The sequence below is a fragment of the Poecilia reticulata genome, chromosome 2, assembly GCF_904066995.2.
Source record: "Poecilia reticulata chromosome 2, P_reticulata-male-v2, whole genome shotgun sequence".
Taxonomy (NCBI): Eukaryota; Metazoa; Chordata; class Actinopteri; order Cyprinodontiformes; family Poeciliidae; genus Poecilia; species Poecilia reticulata.
The window spans coordinates 18866238-18890297 of NC_088831.1; the positions used below are offsets into that span (position 1 = coordinate 18866238).

The following is a 24060-nucleotide window of genomic DNA, read 5'->3' on the forward strand; positions in this document are numbered from 1 at the left end:
GTGACAACAGTATTAATGCATAATCTTATGTTCACTTGGTTATTAGAGCAACAGCTGTTATCTTTAAAACTGCACCTTATCAGGGGTCATACTGTATAAGAAATATATATTTAGGCAGTCTGCTGTGATACCAAAGAGATTTCTAAAGAGCAGGACAGACACTGCCCTGGCCTGCTTACTGTATATTTTAGACCTAGCAGATCAGATATCATGAGACAAAGCATTTGTAAAACACCTTTAATTTGAACCATTTTTGTTTGGTGATTCTAAAGGCCAGAACATCTTAAAAAACATCCAAATCACATGGTGGAAATGCAACAGCAAAACGAATTTAACAAGCTGCCGTCTGCCAATTACGGATGTGGAAAACTCCTAACAACGTCTAGTTTTAAATTATTCCTTTCGAGTTAGTTATGAAACTGTCGTCATAATTTACTGTATGTTGGCCTCACAGGAGCCGCGCCGCAGTATCTGAAAAGTGATGATGAGTTTGGTAGCTCTCCTGAACCAGGGATAAAACAACGCATAAATCACTGGGTTCAGACTAGAGTTGAAATAAAACAGAAATATGACATAGGATGCAGATGAGTCGGTGAGCAAGTCATCACCTGCAAGGGTGACACAGTAATACGGACAGAAACACATGAGGAACACCACCATCAGAACCCCCAGGGTCCAGGCTGCTTTTAGCTCAGATTTCCTCGTCAGACTAACCGAGAGCTGAAGGGAAACAGCCGCGACCTGAGAGCGCATGGCACGGGCCTGAGAGACGGCCACCGCAAACACTCTCATGTACAGCACAATGATGACTGCGACTGGAGCAATAAATGTAACAACAAGGTCAAACGTTCCCAAAATGTAGTCAACCACAATCACACATTCCCCATAGCAGGAGTTGTGTTGCCCAGGCTGAGTTAAGTCAGCCTTCACAATGACGCTGCTGTACAGAGCAGAGCTGAGCCAGCAGAGACACACGCAGACTTTAACTTTTCTCTCTGTGACTGTGGTGGAGTAATGAAGGGGGTCACAGATGGCCACGTAGCGGTCCACTGATATGAGCACCATGTCGCCAACCGAAGCAGAGGTGACGATGTACGATATGTAATTATACAAGGAACACATGAGGTCGCCAAAAAACCAACAGGTTGTGTTCCGCATGATTTCACCCGGCATCAACAGGAGCCCCACGAGGAAATCTGACACAGCCAGGGAGAGGAGGAGGATGTTAGTGGGTGTGTGGAGCTTCCTGCAAGGAGACAGAAACACTTCGTTACAACACACTCGACACATTTTAATTATTTGTCGCTGTTTTGTTCAAGTTAACCCTTGTATGTACAAATGGGGTCCAACCGACCCCACACACGTAAAACTTGTATCATTTGCCGTAGTCCTCTACATTTGCCTTAGTCCTCACACGCACAAGGGTTAAAATGAAACATATTCAGATTTAGAAATAAGATTAGAAATACTATCATCCCCTGTTCTTGTCATTACAACCAAATGCCATTTTCTGTCCAAATACACAGTTGTAAAAAGAATCAAACCAAAGCAGAACATGTGATACAAGGAATCTATCTGTGCCTGAAGTGAGAGACAGAGATGATGACGAGCAGGTTGAAAGCCACAGTGAGCAGAGAGATGAAGGACAGTATGGTGCGAAGGAGCACAGTTTCAGTCCAAGAAGATACAGGTTTCTTGCAGGAGGTGTTGAAGAGATGTGGGAAGCAGAGGTCACCTCCAACCTGCATGTCCATCTTTGAAGTCAGAGAGGAGCTCAAGCTGTGGCTTTTTTCCAAACAATTCTTGATTTTATGCCTCTTACCTGCTCACTCCTCCCCTTTGCTGCCTCCCTTCTTCTATTGGACACTGACGTCTTCCTGTTTTAATCCTGTATACCATTCAACCATCTTCATTATTGAACCCCCATAGGCTGCCCCCATAGAAAGGCAGACAAAGAGATGCATCTCTTTGTCTGCCTTTCTCCTTACCGTGATGCACCAATCACTCTGAAACAGGGCCACTATGGACTCATCAGACTACATGACCTTCTCACATAGCTCAATAATCCAATCTTCATTCTTGCTTGCAAACCAAAGCCTTTTCTCGGGTTAGTCTCACTGATTAGTGGTTTTCTTATGGCGACACAGCTGTTCAGCCCCAGTCCCTTGAGTTGATCATACTTTATTGTTTCACCACACAATAAAGTGATGGTCGATCATGATCATTCAGGATTTTCTTCTGAGCACATTTCTGTTCTACCTACAAAAACAAATGTGGCTCTCATTAAAACCTCAACAGTTGAGAAATGGAAAAACCCTTGTCTATAATGGTATCGTAGTGTCTGATCATGAGGACTCAAAGGGACATTGAGTTCAAAAACTAAGTTTCACTTATGGATTTCCAATGCATTAGCAGACACACAGCCACCGTGACATAAACATGCCTATATCAGGAAAATAGGTATATGATAATGTAAACTTTGAAGACAGTGTATGTTGGCCAGGGCCTTAGAAAGGGGGTGCTGTCCAAGGATCGGGGGCACTTGATTATGATTGGGCCAAGATATACTCGCAATTCAGTCATGCTGACTTAGGCTGCAATTTTGTAATAAAGCTTTGCTGTTCAGCCAAAGTCTAAAGCATGTAGAGTCTTATTCCTGCAACATCACCACACCTGCATCAAGAGGAGACTGACAGTATGGCATAAATTAAGTCTCCCTGTTTGTCTCTTGCATCCATGAGAGATGAGCACTGCAGCAGCTCTAGCTCGTCAAGGAGGACTGGCCTAAGGTGGTACGGGGTCTTAAGCACAATATGAATTAGGGTCCCCTCTTCCTGTTAAGAACATCACCACCACTAACAGTATTCCAATATGAATTTGGTGGAATATGGGAGAGAGAGCCAAGCATTGATATACTGGATTTTACATTGCACAGTAATGTGTCATGCACGACATTACTATGCATTGTCAGGAATATCTATGTTCGGGAAATTGACACAACCACGCAACAAATCTGAGAAAGGCATGCAGAGTTTTGCGAGTTACTTCTCTAGATGACAGGACTCAGTGCAAGAGCTGAAGTCAGTTGTATATAGGGTGAAGAGGACAGATCTGGACGAAACAGGCTTTGAGCTTCCTCAGGCTCACACCATCAGGGCCTGCAGTTTTTCCAGGCTGGAGCCTCACCAGCTGTCTTCTATCATCTGCCGTGGTGATTTGAGGTGACCTGCTGAAGGGTATTGAAGGGTCACTGAGTGGAAGAGGATGGAAGGAGGTGTGAATGTGAGAATCACATGGGGATGAAGGACTAAGAAGAGGAAGAGGGGAGAGAGGGTGGACAGCAGCAGTGGTTTTGGGAGTGTGGGCCAGGAACGTATATTGTGTTCATTGGCCAATGAGTTCAATGTCATGAAGAAAATATGAATATGTATTAATGTCATAGTTGGATAGAAATATTGGTATTCATTAAGATTTTAAAATCTTAATGAATCTTTTCTAGTCTTAGCAAACTGAAACATTCTAACAAGAGCCAAAATTGTTGAGTAGAACTTAACAAGATTATGTGAGGCCACAGACGCACTGTTCACGTGACGTTGCCAAGTGGAAGTTGCTATGGATGACGTAGGTAGGGAGGAGCTGTTGTTGTAATCTGTTTGCCAGACAGAAATAAAGTGACATAAAGAGGAGTTACAATCACAGAGCTGTCTTGGCTCTGATCTTTCATGGTCTCTGATGATGGAGGTTCATGATGAAGAACTTTGCTTTCCACAACTCAACTCCTCCTGTAGAAAACCAGCGGTTCCATGGCTCAATGCTGTGTTTCTGCAGTCTGTTCTCTCTTTCAGTTGTGTGTTTTCTGTGACTCTCAATCTACTTGTTATCATTTCAATCTCTCACTTCAGGCAAGGAAGCCATTATTTCCTTTATGTGATGATGATGATTTTCCTAGCAGCAAAGAAGCATAAACTGTGTCATATTTTTATTTATTAAAATTAAACATTCCATACAAACTGTAGATTGATATTAGCTTTGTTTGGACACTTTTTATATCTCTCAGTGCTTTACTTTATTATTCTAATTTCCTCCCCAGGCAGCTTCACAAAACCACCAACTTCCTGCTTCTGTCTCTGGCCATATCAGACTTCATGATGGGCCTTGTTGTTTTTCCAGGTGAAGGTAGCAGACGAACCACTTGCTGGTTTCTTGGTGATGTTATGTGTTTACTGTACATGCATATTATCAGTATGATTACCTGTGTCTCAGTTGCAAATACCGTACTGATATCTGTTGACCGCTATGTAGCTATATGTTACCCTCTGCATTATCACAGGAGAATCACTGTGACAAGAATACGACTGTGTATCAGTCTGTGCTGGATTTATTCAGCTTGCTACAGCATTACATTTGTGAAGGATGGCTTAAGTGGAAAGAAGACTTCTTGTCATGGAGAGTGTTTGTTTTTAATTGACTTTAGTGCCGCAGTTTTAGACCTTATTTTAACTTTTATCACTCCTGTTACGGCCATCATAGTTCTCTACAGCAGAGTGTTTGTAGTGGCCGTTTTTCAGGCTCGAGCCATCCGCTCCACTGTTACAGCTGTGTCCCTGCAGCGTTCAGCAACAGTAGGAAAATCTGAGCTGAAAGCAGCCAGGACTCTTGGTATTTTAGTCATTGTGTTTCTGATATGTTTCTGTCCATTTTACTGTGCTGCTCTAGGAGGTGATGTCTCGTTTAACACGTCTGCTGCTGCGCTGTGTCTTTTCTGCATTAATTCTTCCGTTAACCCTTTAATCTACACCATATTTTATCCCTGGTTTAGAAAAGCAATTAAACACATTGTGACACTGAAGATATTCCAGCCTGGTTCCAGTAAGGCCAATATACTGTAGAAAGATATTAAACTGTGTAAGTAAATAAAACCTTCTTCCACGTGTTGAAAGTCCTTAAAGCATTTATTTATAATATGTATTGAAAACCAGTCCAATAAAAAGCATTCACCCACTTGGATGGCTTACCCTTTTTATTGCTTTTACAAATAATAATTATAATGATGAACAAAATTGGGCTTTAAAATGTGTTTTTCCAAAATTTCTCTTTCAAGTTAAAGTGGAAACCAATTTCTACAAAAAATAAAAATATTTAACATAAAATAAGTGACTGCATGTATAGAGACACATCACCACAGCATGATTCTGACACAGGGGCGCCGCCAGGAATTGTGGGCCCCATGACAAAAAATTTAACTGGGCCCCCCCTTCGCAGCTGCTGTTACAATTTTTTTGTCATGCTGAAGGATGTTGCAGGCAGCAGACCGCTCTCCACGGCGTCTCCAGACTCTGTCACGTCTGTCACATGTGCTCAGTGTGAACCTGCTTTCATCTGTGAAGAGCACAAGGCGCCAGTGGCGAATTTGCCAATCCTGGTGTTCTCTGACAAATGCCAAGCATCCTGCATGGTGTTGGGCTGTGAGCACAACCCGCATCTGTTGACGTCGGGCCCTCATACCATCCTCATGGAGTCGGTTTCTAACCGTTTGTGCAGACATATGCACATTTGTGGCCTGCCGGAGGTCATTTTGCAGGGCTCTGGCAGTGCTCCTCCTGTTCCTTCTTGCACAAAGGCGGAGGTAGCGGTCCTGCTGCTGGGTTGTTGCCCTCTTACGGCCTCCTCCACGTCTCCTGGTGTTACTGGCCTGTCTCCTGGTTGCGCCTCCAGCCTCTGGACACTACGCTGACAAACACAGCAAACCTTCTTGCCACAGCTCGCATTGATGTGCCATCCTGGATGAGCTGCACTACCTGAGCCACTTGTGTGGGTTGTAGAGTCCGTCTCATGCTACCGCGAGTGTGACAGCACCACCAACATTCAAAACTGACCAAAACATCAGCCAGACAGCATTGGTACTGAGAAGTGGTCTGTGGTCCCCACCTGCAGAACCTCTCCTTTATTGAGTGTGTCTTGCTAATTGCCAATAATTTCCATCTGTTGTCTATTCCATTTGCACAACAGCAGGTGAAATTGATTGTCAATCAGTGTTGCTTCCTAAGTGGACAGTTTGATTTACTTGGAGTTATATTGTGTTGTTTATATGTTCCCTTTATTTTTTTGAGCAGTGTATGAATATCTTGGTAATTTTTTCCCTTAATTCATTAAATGCTAGTGAAAAGGAGGCAAACAGAAGTCTGTAGCTAAGCTAACTATGCTAAATATTTAATAATCTCACACAGTCTACTGACCTCTCTTGGAGAAAAACTGTTACAAATTGACACAACAAAGGGGCGGAGAAGGTGCAAGCTTTGTGGAAAATGTACTCACTTCATGTGTGAAGCATGCAAACATCCTCTGTGTGTCATTCTGGACAGGAACCGCCACAAGGACTTCCACAGCTCCAGCAGTTATGCTAAAAAAATAATGTCCTTGTTCTTATCATGACATTTTGTCATGTGGACAATAATGTAAAAAGTTTTTTGTGCAAGCGTGATTTATGCAAACAATGAACAATATACAGTGACTGACTTTAATGTTTGTATTTTCCATTTTTACTGTTGATGCACAATGTGGAATGTTCTTTAGGCACATATTTATTTTGATTTCACTGATAAAACGATTTCTTTTTTTTTAATCAAATTGGCTGTAACTTTAAAACTAAGCTTTGAAAAAGCTCCAAATAAATTGTGTTTGGTTTAGAGGGCTTGTGTGCAACTTTTTTGTATTGAGAGGTTTTGAGAAATAAAGTTATGAAACTCTTTATATTTACAACAAATATGTCAAATAATTATAAAACAAATAATTTTTTGTGATTTTTTTTGCAAATTTAAGCATTTTTTTTAGTTGTTATCGATTAATGGCATACAAACTTAGAAAATAATGATTATAAGGATTTTATTGATGTATAGAACTTTGAAATACTCCAAATAATGGCTTCTGCAGCATCCAAAAATGAAAACATAAGCTCATGCAGACCTTTATAATGGTAGGAATAAAATTAAGTATGGTGGCATAAAGCTCTTTCTTAACCATAGCACTAGAAGATGGTATACTGAAATGATGAGCTATATCCCACAGATCTTGTATCCTAAAGTTGCCCAACTGACTAATGGAAGGATTAGACATAAAAGTAGCCAAGACAAAGGATGCCATGTTAAGAGGACAATCTAATTAGAAACCCCACTTCCCCTCAAAAAATAAAAGTTTGTGCTGGTACAGCCAAAATTAACAAAAGACGGGCGACCACACAGACCAATCTGCTCATAGGACCATCTCATCTGGTAATTTCCCCTCTACCCTACCACACCAATGACCCTCTTACCTGTAACAAAGCTGTGGAAATTGGGACAATTGGGAAATTGGGACAACTAAACCCACTACAAAACAAACAAAAAGACAACAATAAAAAAAAAACTCACAAGTTTACTACAGCAAAAACATCTCCCGGACGAGTCCCTAAGTGTTACATCCCAAAGATAGTCAAGGAATATGGGGGGAATGAAGAGGTAAAACCTGGAGGGTATAGTTAATGATTTATTTAAAAATAATCCAGGAAGAATCTTGAGTGTGGAGGGGAACATCTAGGAAAGACCATGAACCTTGCATCTTCATAAGCAAGGCCCCATTCAGCTACAAGCACTATTTTTCCATTTGTTCACGTGACTTTTCCAAGTGGAAGTTGCTATGGATGAGGTAGGGAGGAGCTGTTGTTGTGATCTGTTTGCCAGAAAGAAATAAAGTGACATAAAGAGGAGTTACAATCACAGAGCTGTCTTGGCTCTGATCTTTCATGGTCTCTGATGATGGAGGTTCATGATGAAGAACTTTGCTTTCCACAACTCAACTCCTCCTGTAGAAAACCAGCAGTTCCATGGCTCAATGCTGTGTTTCTGCAGTCTGTTCTCTCTTTCAGCTCTGTGTTTTCTGTGACTCTCAATCTACTTGTTATCATTTCAGTCTCCCATTTCAGGCAAGGGAACATATATTTTCCTGTGTGTGATGATGATGATTTTCCCAACAGGAAAGCAGCCAAAGCTGTTTGTCATGAATTTATTGATACAAATTAAACATTCCATACAAACTGCAGACAGATACTAATTTTGCTTGGTCACTTTTATATCTTTCAGTGCTTTTGTTTATTATTCTAATCTCCTCCCCAGGCAGCTTCACAAAACCACCAACTTCCTGCTTCTGTCTCTGGCCATATCAGATTTCATGGTGGGCCTTGTTGTTTTTCCAGGTGAAAGCAGCAGACTAACATCTTGCTGGCTTCTTGGTGATGTCATGTGTGTAATATACTTACATATTGCCAGTATGATTGCCTGTGTCTCAGTTGTAAATGTTGTACTGATATCTGTTGACCGCTATGTAGCTATATGTTACCCTCTGCATTATCACAGCAGAATCACTGTGACAAGAATACGACTGTGTATCAGTCTGTGCTGGATTTATTCAGCTTGCTACAGCACTTTGTTTGTGAAGGATGGCTTAAGTGGAAAGAAGGCTTCTTGTCATGGAGAATGTTTGTTTTTCATGGACTTTAGTGCTGCAGTTTTAGACCTTATTTTAGCTTTTATCACTCCAGTTACGGTCATCATAGTTCTCTACAGCAGAGTGTTTGTAGTGGCCGTTTTTCAGGCTCGAGCCATCCGCTCCACTGTTACAGCTGTGTCCCTGCAGCGTTCAGCAACAGTAGGAAAATCTGAGCTGAAAGCAGCCAGGACTCTTGGTATTTTAGTCATTGTGTTTCTGATATGTTTCTGTTCATTTTACTGTGCTGCTCTAGGAGGTGATGTCTCGTTTAACACGTCTGCTGCTGTGCTGTGTCTTTTCTGCATTAATTCTTGTCTTAACCCTTTAATCTACACCATATTTTATCCTTGGTTTAGAAAAGCGATTAAACACATTGTGACACTGAAGATATTCCAGCCTGGCTCCAGTAAGGCCAATATACTGTAGAAAGATATTAAACTGTGTAAGTAAATAAAACCTTCTTCCACGTGTTGAAAGTCCTTAAAGCATTTATTTACAATGTCTATTGAAAACTAATAAAATAAAAAGTATTCACACTCTTGGGTTTTGGATGGCTTAATTTTTTTAAATTGCCTTTACTAATAATTAATGATCAACTAAATAAATCAACATTACCAAGTTTGGGCACCACCTAATTATCAGGAAAGTAATAACCAAATATTTCAGCCTCAGTTATTGTTTATAAGTACCTTCCTGATAAGGCTCAAGTTTTTTAAATAATAGAGGAAGGTACAAGTCCAACACTGACATTAACTGATGAATTATGCAATTATGTCACAGTACAGCATGAAATGTAAATGTTGAGAAACCAATTATTTTTTCTTGGGATATTCTGAGCTGCGACAGACTGGCGACCTGTCCAGGGTGAACCCCGCCTCTCGCCCGGAACGTTAGCTGGAGATAGGTACCAGCAACCCTCCCAACCCCACTAAGGGACAAAGGTGTATAGAAAATGGATGGATGGATATTCGGAGCACATTAGTTTAAACTAATTCAGATTTATTTACACAGCAACACTAGAAATATGCAACAAATACATCATGACATAATATTCTATAGTAATATCACACTCTAGTGTGAATGCTCAAAATAACTTACAATTGGTCTGGCAGAGCATTCTACATCTAACAAAAACTATGAGGAAGCTAGACCAAGGTTGGTTACACTGACCCCCTACTGGTGGATGAACTCAAATCTCTCTCTCTCTGTTTTTTTAAGATTAGAGGTGGGATGGTCACAAACCCCTACAACTGTTGCCACTGTCACAATACTCCAGCCCTACCCTTCAGGAACGCCAAAAACATTGGGTACTCGGGATGGCACAGCCAAAGAAATCACCTGGGCCAAAAGGATGGTACTGAAAGCTTGTGCTTTCGTTACCATCCTATTGGTGGCACAATGAACTGTCCGTCACTGTTATAGTCAGCAACTATCATTTCAAAAGGCAAAATCAACCAGACATAGATAAATCATCCAATGATGCCATCACTATTGCCCTCCGTGTAGCACTGACTCACCAAGAACAACAGGGGGAATTATGTATGAATGCTCTTCCTGGACTACTCCTCTACTTTAAACACAATAACTCCACTGATTCTTGTTGACTAAATTTATTCTTTGAACATATTCCTATCCACCTTTGAACTGATCAGAAACTCCCTCACTGATCGTCCTCAAACCACCAGAGTTCTGCCCCTCTGCTCCTCCACACTAAAAGCTTAGAACAGGTTCACCACAGGGAAGTGTGCTGAGCCCCCTTCACTACAGCCTGTATACACGTTATACTGCAACCTACTCACTCCTTCAACACCATCATACAATTTGCTGATGACACTACTGTCATTGCACTTGGTACAGGGATGAAATTCACAGGGATGAAATGGTGGAAGAAACAACCTACAGTTAAACACAATAAAAACAGACGGTAATAAATTTGTGGAAGAACCACACAGGCTCTTCTGAGCCTGTGTAGAAAGGGTTCAGACCTTCAAGTTCTTTGGCGTTAACATTTCAGAAGACTTAACCTTATCAGAAAGCACGTCAGTAGTGAACAAGACCCAATAACACTTGTAATAACTTTGACTAAAAAATTAAAAATAAACAACATCTGAATCAACAGCTGTGGGTGTCCAGCTGTCACACCACTATTGAGTTGGTTCTGGCATACTGCAGAACCAACCGACTTGTTAGTGTTGTGATATAAGGACACCAGCAGCTGCTCTGCTTAATCTGTCAGGATGGGTGGTGGATGGTGAGGAGATGACGCTTAGACCCAGGTTAAATGAAGAATATGTTGATTTAATGGCGATAATAAAGCTCAGGAGACAGTCCAGGACAGGCAGCACGGCAGGAACAAGCACACAGCTAATTGCCGGTAGCAACAGACAACAGGACGAAATAGGAGCAAACAAAAACCAGGACTTGGCCGTTCTACTGGAGAGCGCAACAAACGTGGACAGCAATTGACATACGTAAGACAAGGACCCGACGAAGAACACAGACAACAGGTGAGACTAAATACACACGGGGTAATCAGGGGAACGAGACACACCTGGGAGACAATCAACGGGGAAGACACAGAGACTGAGATACAGGAAGCAAACTGAACACAAAAAACTCCCAAAAATAACGACACAGAAACACGATCATGACAGTACCCCCACCCTCAAGGGGTGGCTACCAGACGCCCAAAAGAAAAGTCCAAAAACCAAACGACCCAACAGGGTGGGCGGAGGGGCGACGGAACGGGGGCTAGAGTCCAGAAACCAAACGGGAACAGAAACACAGAAAAACTTTCCGGGGGCCGACCACGACACAAGAGGTGGACCTCTCGTGGGAGGTCCGGTGTGCGGCGACGCAGGAGGCGGAGCTTGAGCCACGGTGGGCGGCGACGCAGGAGGCGGAGCTGGAGCCGCGGTGGGCGGCAATGCAGGAGGCGGAGCTTGAGCCGCGGTGGGCGTCTACGCAGGAGGTAGAGCTGGACCCGCGGTAGGCGGCAATGTAGGAGGCGGAGCTTGAGCCGCGGTGGGCGGCGACGCAGGAGGTGGAGCTGGAACTGCGGTGGGCGTCGACGCAGGAGGCGGAGCTGGAGCCGCGGTGGGCGTCGACGCAGGAGGCGGAGCTGGAGCCGCGGTGGGCGTCGACTGTGGAAACCGGCCGGATGAAGGTTGTGACGGAGCACTGGGTAGCCTGAACGGCTGCTCACCGGCAGCGGACTTGGGGAGCTCGGGTGGCTGCTTACCGGCAGCGGATGCAGGATGCCCCGGAAGCTGAACCATCGGGGAGGGCCACACCACCAACCGCGCCGCCTGACGACCAGGCGCCAACCTGGCTACCTGGAACCCCAAGGCCAGGGGAACTGTGGCGACAGGAGTCGGGCAGGCAGATATGGCTGGAACTGGACGGACTGTGGCGGCTGGAGATGGTCTAAGAGTGATGGTTGGAGCGGAAACTGGAACTGGTGGAGGAGACGGGCAGACTGTGAAGGCTGGAGACAACGGAGTGACGGAGCGGAGAGACGGAATGAGAACAGGTGATGTGAGTCCTTTCTTGATGAGGAATTCCTCGTGGAGCTCTCGGACAAGGTCCAGCATGAACTGGTCATTGTGAAATGACCAGTCATATGTTGAACATATGACAGAAATCCTCCTCGTATTCAATATTGTGTATGTCCGGAGATTTGAGGAAAGGAAAGAGCAGTGGAGTTGTGGGGGTGGTTTCTGGGTCCATGGTAATAGTTGCGTTCCTCACCGTAGCTTGGTCGGGTCCTTCTGTTCTGCTGAAAAATGACCGTGCAATGACAATAAACCTAAAGACCTGAGTAACTGGTTGGCTCGGCTGATAGAACGCGTGTACAATGTACAATGGCTATATTCCTCACCCGGGTTGTCCTGGGTTTGATAACAGGGCTCAGGCCTTTTGCTCTTCCCCCTCTCTCACACCAATCCATCCATCTAACCATCCATCCATTTTCTAACACCCTTGTCCCTTAGTGGGGTCGGGAGGTGCTGGTGCCCATTTCCAGCTAACCTCTCTCACACCCAAAGGTTCAAAAGCAACTGAAAAAGAAATTAAATGGTAAAAAAATGTTGTTGGTGTTTCTCTTCACCTTATTTACTGTCAACTTACTGTTCAATAAAGATAGTTGGTGCTGTTTTCTTAAAATTGTTTAAAAAAAGATAAAACAACCTTTTTGTTAAAAAAAATATTTTTCCAATGATTCAGTGTTTAATCATCATTTAATGATTAATTTAATCATCAAGGATTTAATGATTAAACATTGAATCATTGAACATCTGATTCAATATTTAAAAGTGAGAGTCAAAAATAAAGACAATGCTATGTGTAAATTCTAGTTTTTCTCTATTTTAAGGACTAAGATGAATAAAAAATACAAATACATAAAATACATACAAAATAAATTCAAGCAGAAGAAACACTATTCCAAGTCTTGGTTCAGCAGACAGAAAATAACATTTGATGAACAATGTTTATGAATAAACAAAAAGACTCTCACAAACAGGTGTGTGTTAGTGTTTAGTGCATTGTTGGTTAAAACAAATTCATTTAATAATGTAGTATAGTAGCAGTATTCAGGAATTTTAATCAAATAGGAGTTGGGATGCTGTATATTAATATTAGTCAAGAGAAAGTAAAAAGTGCAGTGGAGTAAAACTACTCACAAAACGACATTTTATACCAAAACGTTGCTTGGCTGAACAGCTTCTTACTAACTGTTGATGTGTTAAATGTGGATGTTATTGTCATTTTAATGAACTCAGCTCACATTAGGACTGTGAGTGGATGAAGAAAAGTAAACACTGTAAGGTTAAAGCATGGGGATAGCTTTTATTTTCACATAAGAGCACAAATGTTAAAAATACAAACATGGTGCGATTTTTTTTTAGCAACGTTTGCATAAGATCAGCTTTACAAGCAATAAGAAAATGAACAAGTATTGCCCATGCTTTGAGCTCATGTAGCAGATGAAATACATCTGTTAACCTACATAAAACAACTTGCACAAGGGTGAATGAAAATTGCTTTACTTGGAGTTGCCACGTTTCCATGCAAAAATAGGGTCTGTAGGTTCTTGGTTCGTGTCACTTGAGCTGGGCTTAAACTCATTCATGTAGAAAATTGCACTTAATTTGTGAACAAAGAGTTGAGAGGTTGTGTGAAAAAGTGAGGTTTTATTCACTTCCTCATAGTTGTATATTTGTCTACATTATGTTAGCCTTACTGGAGCCAGGCTGGAATATCTTCAGTGTCACAATGTGTTTAATCGCTTTTCTAAACCAGGGATAAAATATGGCATAAATCAAAGGGTTAATACAAGAGCTAATGCAGAAAAGACACAGCACAGCAATAGACGTGTTAAACGAGACATCACCTCCTAGAGCAGCACAGTAAAATGGACAGAAACATATCAGAAACACAATGACTAAAATACCAAGAGTCCTGGCTGCTTTCAGCTCAGATTTTCCTACTGTTGCTGAACGCTGCAGGGACACAGCTGTAACAGTGGAGCGGATGGCTCGAGCCTGAAAAACGGCCACTACAAACACTCTGCTGTAGAGAACTATGATGACCGTAACTGGGACCGTAAAGGTCACAATAAGATCTAAAACTGCGGCACCGAAATCGAGGAAATACAAACACTCTCCATGACAAGAAGCCTGTTTTGCACTTATGCCATCCTTCACAAATGTAATGCAGTATAAAGCTGAATAAATCCAGCACAGACTGATACACAGTCGTATTCTTGTCACAGTGATTCTCCTGTGATAATGCAGAGGGTAACATATAGCTACATAGCGGTCAACAGATATCAGTACAACATTTCCAACTGAGGCACAGGAAATCATACTGACAATATGTATGTACAGTACACACATGACATCACCAAGAAACCAGCAGGATGTTAGTTTGACAGCTTCACCCGGACAGAGAACAAAGCCTACCAAGAAGTCTGATATGGCCAGAGACAGGAGCAGGAAGTTGGTGGTTTTGTGAAGCTGCCTGGGGAGGAAAACAGAATAATTCAACAGGAAAAAACTGGAAGTGGGTTTTTAAATGAACAAGCATAATTACTACAAGACGACAGTCATGTCATACAACCTCTATTGATTGTATGTCATACAACCATATGACATGTCATACAAACATAGAGGTTGCATGACATGCAATACAATATAATCATACAAAAATACAATCATCTTGCGGTGAAGGTTTTCTATGAAAGTGAGCTTTTCTTTGCCTGAAATGGGAGACTAAATGATAACAAGCAGATTGACTGTCACAGTGAGCACACTGATGAAAAAGAGCAGAAACACAAGCGGGTTTCTTGACATTTTTGGCTTCCTACACGAAGTGTTGTAGAGCTGTGGAAAGCAGAGTTCTTCTACATCATATACCTCCATCATCAAAGACCCTAAAAGATAAATAACTGGTGGCTCTCTGATTGTAACTCTTTTCTGCATCCTTTTTTATCTCTGTCTGGCACACATACACAACAACTGGCCTCTGTGGTCCTTCGCCCTGCCCACTTCACACATCTCAACTCACACTTGGCAACCAATGTTGTTTTTCACCCGAGTCTCCTTTTGTTTTCTGGTTAAGTCTTCAATTTTATGGTTCAGTTTCATCCTGTTAATAGCTGAAAAGCATTCAGTTGTTCACAAGGAAACTTTATCCTGACTCATGCAACATATATTTTTTGTGCAAATATACATTTAAAACTTCCTTAGGTCATGGAGTGAGGTTCTCTGACCGGGATTAATGATGGGGATTACGACACTAGAACATACCTGTCAAGTTGTTGTTTTGAGAATACGGGAAACGTATTCTCAAGTATTTCCCGTATTTGAGAATACGGGAAATATATATATATATATATATATATATATTTTTTTTTTCATTTACTCTCTTTTCATACAGGTTTCACAACCGTTTGAGCTGGTTGGAATGGACCTAATAGGGAAAATGAAACCCACAGAAAGTGGAAATCACTACACCTGCGTGATGACTGACTATTATACCAAAAGGACACAGCCATACCCAATTTCCTCTAAAACAACAGAAGAAGTTGCTAAACAGATACTTAAATTTGTCTTTCAATTTGAAGCACCAAAAATAATTTTAACTGGCCAAGGCACAGAGATTGTGATTTCAGTAAAGTTGAATTTCATCAACATTTCTTTTTGTTTCAAATATGGCATGCATTCAGATCTCTGTGCAAACTTGTGGGGTTCAAACCAGAAACTTAGGATGAGTATCTCGACGCAGTAATGGTTGGACTTAGGACAAAATAAAACAGATGACCACAAAGTCTTCACCGTTCTTTTTAATATTTTTAATATTTCATCTCAACAGGCAAATTCAACCAGAGATGGATAAATCATCCAATGATGCCATCACCATTGCCCTCCGTGTAGCACTCACTCACCTAGAACAACAGGGGGAATTATGTACGAATGCTCTTCCTGAACTACTCCTCTACTTTAAACACAATAACTCCACTGATTCTTGTTGACTAAATTTATTCTTTGAACATATTCCTATTAACCTTTGAACTGATCAGAAACTTCCTCACTGATTGTCCTCAAACCACCAGAGTTCTGCCCCTCTGCTCCTCCACACTAAAAGCTTAGAACAGGTTCACCACAGGGAAGTGTGCTGAGCCCCCTTCACTACTGCCTGTATACACATTATACTGCAACCTACTCACTCCTTCAACACCATCATACAATTTGCTGATGACACTACTGTCATTGCACTTGGTACAGGGATGAAATGGTGGAAGAAACAACCTACAGTTAAACATAATAAAAACAGACGGTAATAAATTTGTGGAAGAACCACACAGGCTCTTCTGAGCCTATGTAGAAAGGGTTCAGACCTTCAAGTTCTTTGGCGTTAACATTTCAGAAGACTTAACCTTATCAGAAAGCACGTCAGTAGTGAACAAGACCCAATAACACTTGTAATAACTTTGACTAAAAAATTAAAAATAAACAACATCTGAATCAACAGCTGTGGGTGTCCAGCTGTCACACCACTATTGAGTTGGTTCTGGCATACTGCAGAACCAACAGACTTGTTAGTGTTGTGATATAAGGACATCAGCAGCTGCTCTGCTTAATCTGTCAGGATGGGTGGTGGATGGTGAGGGGATGACGCTTAGACCCAGGTTAAATGAAGAATATGTTGATTTAATGGCGATAATAAAGCTCAGGAGACAGTCCAGGACAGGCAGCACGGCAGGAACAAGCACACAGCTAATTGCCGGTAGCAACAGACAACAGGACGAAATAGGAGCAAACAAAAACCAGGACTTGGCCGTTCTACTGGAGAGCGCAACAAACGTGGACAGCAATTGACATACGTAAGACAAGGACCCGACGAAGAACACAGACAACAGGTGAGACTAAATACACACGGGGTAATCAAGGGAACGAGACACACCTGGGAGACAATCAACGGGGAAGACGCAGAGACTGAGACACAGGAAGCAAACTGAACACAAAAAACTCCAAAAATAAACACACAGAAACACGATCATGACAGTACCCCCACCCTCAAGGGGCGGCTACCAGATGCCCAAAAGAAAAGTCCAAAAACCAAAAAACAAACGACCCAACAGGGTGGGCGGAGGGGCAACGGAACGGGGGCTAGAGTCCAGAAAACAAAACTTAAACCAAACAGGAACAGAAACACAGAAAAACTTTCCGGGAGCCGACCACGACACAAGAGGTGGACCTCTCGTGGGAGGTCCGGTGGGCGGCGACGCAGGAGGCGGAGCTTGAGCCGCCGTGGGCGGCGACGCAGGAGGCGGAGCTTGAGCCGCGGTGGGCGGCGACGCAGGAGCCGCGGTGGGCGGCGACGCAGGAGGCAGAGCTGGAGCCGCGGTGGGCGGCGACGCAGGAGCCGCGGTGGGCGGCGACGCAGGAGGCAGAGCTGGAGCCGCGGTGGGCGGCGACGCAGGAGGCGGAGCTGGAGCCGCGGTGGGCGGCAATGCAGGAGGCGGAGCTTGAGCCGCGGTGGGCGTCTACGCAGGAGGTAGAGCTGGAGCCGCGGTGGGCGTCTCCAGAACCCCATACGGCTGGGAGCAGACTCTGGGGGCTCGGACGGAGCACCAGCAGCAGGTACTGGCGGACCGGCAGGACGGCCGGATGAAGGCTCTGACGGACAGTTTCGGAGCCTGTCATCTGATTGGCCCCCCTATTGGCCCCCCCAGATGATTGACATGTAACAGCACCAGGTTATTCCTGTACATTATTTGGAATCATTCTAAGTCAACCTAATATCTAAAGAAGAAAAACAATAATAAATATATCAAAAGAAAATGTATAAAACTTTATATAAGTCCATGTGATGACATAAATAAATAGATTTATATCAGGCGCGATACCAGCCTCCTTTATACTCATAACAACAAGCTGATATTCTTCTCCTGGATGTTTCAGTTGCTGCGCTGTGGTGCAATTCAAAGGCTAAAGCACTTCATACCTGGTGGTGATGGTAAAACACCAATAAGTTATTTATTGATCCTCCGCAAAAAAGAGAAAAAAACGAAGAGGGGCCGACAATGTTCCTAGTTTGGAGCAGAGGTGGCGCTACAGTTTTTTTCGTTGTCCGTCAAAGAAAAAAATAATTTTATTTCCAATTTGTAGTCATCAAACGAAACATTTATTATTTCTCTGCTAGAACGTTTTTGAAATCAGGTAACATTTCACGAAATTATGTGATTAAAAGACGGCAGAACTCTGATCGTTTCCTGATCCCGCATCACTTCCCTCAGCGGGAGAAAAACCCTGCAGAAGCGGATCAGCTGCTGGACGCTCCAAAGTCTCTGGTCCGTTAAAGCGACCAGATCAGAGTTGATTCTCTGACTGATATTGTTCTTAGTCTGATTAATAATGAGCTCCACGATGTTCTCTGTGCGTAAAGTTGAAACTGTCTGAGCACCAAGTGGTCAGATGATCACAGAAACCAGCGAACTGCTCTCTGTTCTTATCAAGACGAAGGAGAGGAGGGAATCTGACATATTAACTCAGTTAAGTTTTTACTGGTTTTGTTTTTAAAACACCATTAACATAAGCAGTGTAACTATATATTGTATATTTGGCGTTTGTCATCTCATGTGTGATTAATTGGAGCGTAACCGTGGAGCATTTATTGCCCAGCGCTCTGCGCTTGTTTCTGCCTAACGGATCTGCACTTTAATTTATTTCCTCTCTCAACAGTCAGCTGCTATTCCTCTACTTAAACTACAATAAATAGATCACATTCTCTTTAGGTTTTCTCTGTGTGCTGCAAACTCATTAAATGTAAACTCATTAGAAGCCCAAACCACCATTAGGCAAATAGTTCTGGTCCGACCCGAAATATTGTTACCTGTCAAATTACCTGTCCAAACAGAGCTTCCTAACCAAGGTGTCCATAACTCTTCAACACGCTGTCAGCTCCCGGTCAGAAAGACGCATTTAGTTCAGAGTCCATGAGATGATATTCAGAAAGGATCTTTTATTTGATTGATTTTAGTTTCCTCTGCGATGAACTCTGCATAAAGTCTATCATGTCTCCATGTGCGGCAGTCAAAGGTGTTAATTATAACATGTCAAATGACAGAGGGGCCTAAAAACTAACCAAATATTCAGTTTGGTTATTTTTTAAAATTATATATATGTGCACACACACATTTAAAATTTTGCCCCCCCAGAGGTAGTCCTGGCCCCCCCTTGGTCCCCTCAACTTTAAAAGTCTAGCTCTGCCACTGCTGACGGAGCACTGGGTAGCCTGAACGGCTGCTCACCGGCAGCGGACTTGGGGAGCTCGGGTGGCTGCTTACCGGCAGCGGATGCAGGATGCCCCGGAAGCTGAACCATCGGGGCGGGCCACGCTACCAACCGCGCCGCCTGACGACCAGGCGCCAACCTGGCTACCTGGAACCCCAAGGCCAGGGGAACTGTGGCGACAGGAGTCGGGCAGGCAGATATGGCTGGAACTGGACGGACTGTGGCGGCTGGAGATGGTCTAAGAGTGATGGTTGGAGCGGAAACTGGAACTGGTGGAGGAGACGGGCAGACTGTGGCGGCTGGAGACAACGGAGTGACGGAGCGGAGAGACGGAATGAGAACAGGTGATGTGAGTCCTTTCTTGATGAGGAATTTCTCGTGGAGTTCTTGGACTAGGTCCAGCATGAACTGGTCATTGTGAAATGACCAGTCATATGTTGAACATATGACAGAAATCCTCCTCGTATTCAATATTGTGTATGTCCGGAGATTTGAGGAAAGGAAAGAGCAGTGGAGTTGTGGGGGTGGTTTCTGGGTCCATGGTGATAGTTGCGTTCCTCACCGTAGCTTGGTCGGGTCCTTCTGTTCTGCTGAAAAATGACCGTAAATAAACCTAAAGACCTGAGTAACTGAGTAAGTGGTTGGCTCGGCTGATAGAACGCGTGTACAATGTACCATAGCTATATTCCTCACCTGGGTTGTCCTGGGTTTGATAACAGGGCTCAGGCCTTTTGCTCTTCCCTCTCTCTCACACCAATCCATCCATCCATTTTCTAACACCCTTGCCCCTTAGTGGGGTCGGGAGGTGCTGGTGCCCATTTCCAGCTAACCTCTCTCACACCCAAAGGTTCAAAAGCAACTGAAAAAGAAATTAAATGGTAAAAAAATGTTGTTGGTGTTTCTCTTCACCTTATTTACTGTCAACTTACTGTTCAATAAAGATAGTTGGTGCTGTTTTCTTAAAATTGTTTAAAAAAAGATAAAACAACCTTTTTGTTAAAAAAAATATTTTTCCAATGATTCAGTGTTTAATCATCATTTAATGATTAATTTAATCATCAAGGATTTAATGATTAAACGTTGAATCATTGAACATCTGATTCAATATTTAAAAATGAGAGTCAAAAAAAAAGACAATGCTATGTGTAAATTCTAGTTTTTTTTAATTTTAAGGACTAAGATGAATAAAAAATACAAATACATAAAATACATACAAAATAAATTCAAGCAGAAGAAACACTATTCCAAGTCTTGGTTCAGCAGACAGAAAATAACATTTGATGAACAATGTTTATGAATAAACAAAAAGACTCTCACAAACAGGTGTGTGTTAGTGTTTAGTGCATTGTTGGTTAAAACAAATTCATTTAGTAATGTAGTATAGTAGCAGTATTCAGGAATTTTAATCAAATAGGAGTTGGAATGCTGTATATCAATATTAGTCAAGAGAAAGTAAAAAGTGCAGTGGAGTAAAACTACTCACAAAACTACATTTTATAGTTTTGGCTGAACGGCTTGATACTAACTGTTGATGTGTTAAATGTGGATGTTATTGTCATTTTAATGAACTCAGCTCACATTAGGACTGTGAGTGGATGAAGAAAAGTAAACACTGTAAGGTTAAAGCATGGGGATAGCTTTTATTTTCACATAAGAGCACAAATGTTAAAAATACAAACATGGTGCGATTTTTTTTTTTTAGCAACGTTTGCATAAGATCAGCTTTACAAGCAATAAGAAAATGAACAACTATTGCCCATGCTTTGAGCTCATGTAGCAGATGAAATACATCTGTTAACCTACATAAAACAACTTGCACAAGGGTGAATGAAAATTGCTTTACTTGGAGTTGCAACGTTTCCATACAAAAATAGGGTCTGTAGGTTCTTGGTTCGTGTCACTTGAGCTGGGCTTAAACTCATTCATGTAGAAAATTGCGCATAATTTGTGAACAAAGAGTCGAGAGGTTGTGTGAAAAAGTGAGGTTTTATTCCTCATAGTTTTATATTTGTCTACATTATGTTAGCCTTACTGGAGCCAGGCTGGAATATCTTCAGTGTCACAATGTGTTTTATCGCTTTTCTAAACCAGGGATAAAATATGGCATAAATCAAAGGGTTAATACAAGAGCTAATGCAGAAAAGACAAAGCACAGCAATAGACGTGTTAAACGAGACATCACCTCCTAGAGCAGCACAGTAAAATGGACAGAAACATATCAGAAACACAATGACTAAAATACCAAGAGTCATGGCTGCTTTCAGCTCAGATTTTCCTACTGTTGCTGAACGTTGCAGGGACACAGCTGTAACAGTGGAGCGGATGGCTCGAGCCTGAAAAACGGCCACTACAAACACTCTGCTGTAGAGAACTATGATGACCGTAACTGGGACCGTAAAGGTCACAATAAGATCTAAAACTGCGGCACCGAAATTGATGAAAAACAAACACTCTCCATGACAAGAAGCCTGTTTTGCACTTATGCCATCCTTCACAAATGTAATGCAGTATAAAGCTGAATAAATCCAGCACAGACTGATACACAGTCGTATTCTTGCCACAGTGATTCTCCTGTGATAATGCAGAGGGTAACATATAGCTACATAGCGGTCAACAGATATCAGTACGATATTTACAACTGAGGTACAGGAAATCATACTGACAATATGTATGTACAGTAAACACATGACATCACCAAGAAACCAGCAGGATGTTAGTCTGACAGCTTCACCCGGACAGAGAACAAAGCCTACCAAGAAGTCTGATATGGCCAGAGACAGGAGCAGGAAGTTGGTGGTTTTGTGAAGCTGCCTGGGGAGGAAAACAGAATAATTCAACAGGAAAAAACTGGAAGTGGGTTTTTAAATGAACAAGCATAATTACTACAAGACGACAGTCATGTCATACAACCTCTATTGATTGTATGTCATACAACCATATGACATGTCATACAAACATAGAGGTTGCATGACATGCAATACAATATAATCATACAAAAATATAATCATCTTGCGGTGAAGGTTTTCTATGAAAGTGAGCTTTTCTTTGCCTGAAATGGGAGACTGAAATGATAACAAGCAGATTGACTGTCACAGTGAGCACACTGATGAAAAAGAGCAGAAACACAAGCGGGTTCCTTGACATTTTTGGCTTCCTACACGAAGTGTTGTAGAGCTGTGGAAAGCAGAGTTCTTCTACATCATATACCTCCATCATCAAAGACCCTAAAAGATAAATAACTGGTGGCTCTCTGATCGTAACTCCTTTCTGCATCCTTTTTTATCTCTGTCTGGCACACATACACAACAACTGGCCTCTGTGGTCCTTCGCCCTGCCCACTTCACACATCTCAACTCACACTTGGCAACCAATGTTGTTTTTCACCCGAGTCTCCTTTTGTTTTCTGGTGAAGTCTTCAATTTTATGGTTCAGTTTCATCCTGTTAATAGCCTGGGAGCCTCTGGTAGATAGAGGCTACCAGAGGCCTCTACATATATATATATATATATATAATCTTTTCATACAGGTTTCACAACCGGGGTTGTCCTGGGTTTGATAACAGGACAACCTGTTGTTTGAGCTGGTTGGAATGGACCTGATAGGGAAAATGAAACCCACAAAAAGTGGAAATCACTACACCTGCGTGATGACCGACTATTATACCAAAAGGACACAGCCATACCCGACTTCCTCTAAAACAACAGAAGAAGTTGCTAAACAGATACTTAAAATTGTCTTTCAATTTGAAGCACCAAAAATAATTTTAACCAACCAAGGCACAGAGTTAGTGATTTCGGTAAAGTTGAATTTCATCAACATTTCTTTTTGTTTCCACTCTGGCATGCATTCAGATCTCTGTGCAAACTTGTGGGTTCCAAACCAGAAACTTGGGATGAGTATTTCGACGCGGTAATGTTTGGACTTAGGACAAAAAAAAACAGATGACCACAAAGTCTTCACCGTTCTTTTTAATATTTTGGACGGGAAGCTCGTTATCCGTTTGAGATCTCCAAGCAACATCAGGTTTGAAACATTAAAAAGTGAAATTTCAATTGTGTTACAATGACATATCAATTCCACATGTAGGCCTACTTGAAGTCTGACATTGATGTGTTATAGATCAACAACACTGTAGAACAGGTTGTGGAGAAAGAGACTGAATGCAAAAGGCATCTGCATCTGGATGCCATAAAAGATCTCATTGAGGAAAATGTGACCAGATCACAAGCGTTGACAGAGAAAAGGCTACGCTCAGCTAGCAGAAAGGAGCCATTCAGTGTGGGACAGTTGGTGTTGAGACAAAATGTAAGAAGTCAACAAAGAAAAGGGGGTAAGCTGGAGCCCAACTTTCTTAGGCTGTTTAAAATATCAGCCCTCCAGGCAAAGAGTGCTGACCTTATTACAGACAACGGAGCACTATAAAAACATCAGTATCGATCACCTAAAACACTTTAAACCAGAAAATCCACGAATTCCACACAGGATAACAATACCAAAAACAGAAAGTCCGGCATCAGCTCCTCCAGCCCCTCCAACCATCTCCTCTCTGAGCTACTGGTATAACTTTAATATCAATAGGACAATAGATAGGGCATGCAAATATTGGCAGGAACAAAATCCATATTGCCGAAAAATGCATACCCCTCCTAGCTTGAAGAAACAAAAAGCTAAGAGTGAAAAAACATTTTATACATAATCACATCTGTTCTCTGAGCTACTGGTTTCATATCAATAGGATAAT

At 42.2% G+C, this 24060-nt stretch overlaps 5 protein-coding genes across 5 annotated transcripts in view; 2 read left to right on the top strand and 3 right to left on the bottom strand.

Annotated features, from left to right (window-relative positions):
• Nucleotides 1-432: 432 nt before the first annotated feature.
• Nucleotides 433-24060, bottom strand: part of LOC108166978 (trace amine-associated receptor 3-like) — a 123213-nt gene continuing 99585 nt past the window's right edge. The window contains exon 2 of the mRNA XM_081599322.1: nucleotides 433-1246. Within this exon, the coding sequence (XP_081455448.1) occupies nucleotides 433-1246 (814 nt within the window). The remainder of the gene's footprint in view (nucleotides 1247-24060) is intronic.
• On the top strand, nucleotides 3613-4970 carry LOC145554304 (trace amine-associated receptor 13c-like). Its single transcript, XM_081613857.1, has 2 exons — nucleotides 3613-3621; nucleotides 4017-4970. The coding sequence occupies exons 1-2, from the start codon at nucleotides 3613-3615 to the stop codon at nucleotides 4887-4889; spliced, it is 882 nt and encodes a 293-aa protein (XP_081469983.1). The 3' UTR covers nucleotides 4890-4970.
• LOC145548609 (trace amine-associated receptor 9-like) lies at nucleotides 7777-8971 on the top strand. The gene is made up of 2 exons (XM_081599347.1): nucleotides 7777-7981; nucleotides 8148-8971. Exons 1-2 carry the CDS (start codon nucleotides 7788-7790, stop codon nucleotides 8944-8946), a joined length of 993 nt encoding a protein of 330 aa, XP_081455473.1. The 5' UTR covers nucleotides 7777-7787; the 3' UTR covers nucleotides 8947-8971.
• On the bottom strand, nucleotides 12996-15155 carry LOC145548617 (trace amine-associated receptor 1-like). Its single transcript, XM_081599365.1, has 2 exons — nucleotides 14875-15155; nucleotides 12996-14550 (listed from the first exon to the last, which is right to left on the bottom strand). The coding sequence occupies exons 1-2, from the start codon at nucleotides 15000-15002 to the stop codon at nucleotides 13743-13745; spliced, it is 936 nt and encodes a 311-aa protein (XP_081455491.1). The 5' UTR covers nucleotides 15003-15155; the 3' UTR covers nucleotides 12996-13742.
• Nucleotides 21083-22716, bottom strand: LOC145548614 (trace amine-associated receptor 13c-like). The gene is made up of 2 exons (XM_081599355.1): nucleotides 22369-22716; nucleotides 21083-22130 (listed from the first exon to the last, which is right to left on the bottom strand). Exons 1-2 carry the CDS (start codon nucleotides 22590-22592, stop codon nucleotides 21332-21334), a joined length of 1023 nt encoding a protein of 340 aa, XP_081455481.1. The 5' UTR covers nucleotides 22593-22716; the 3' UTR covers nucleotides 21083-21331.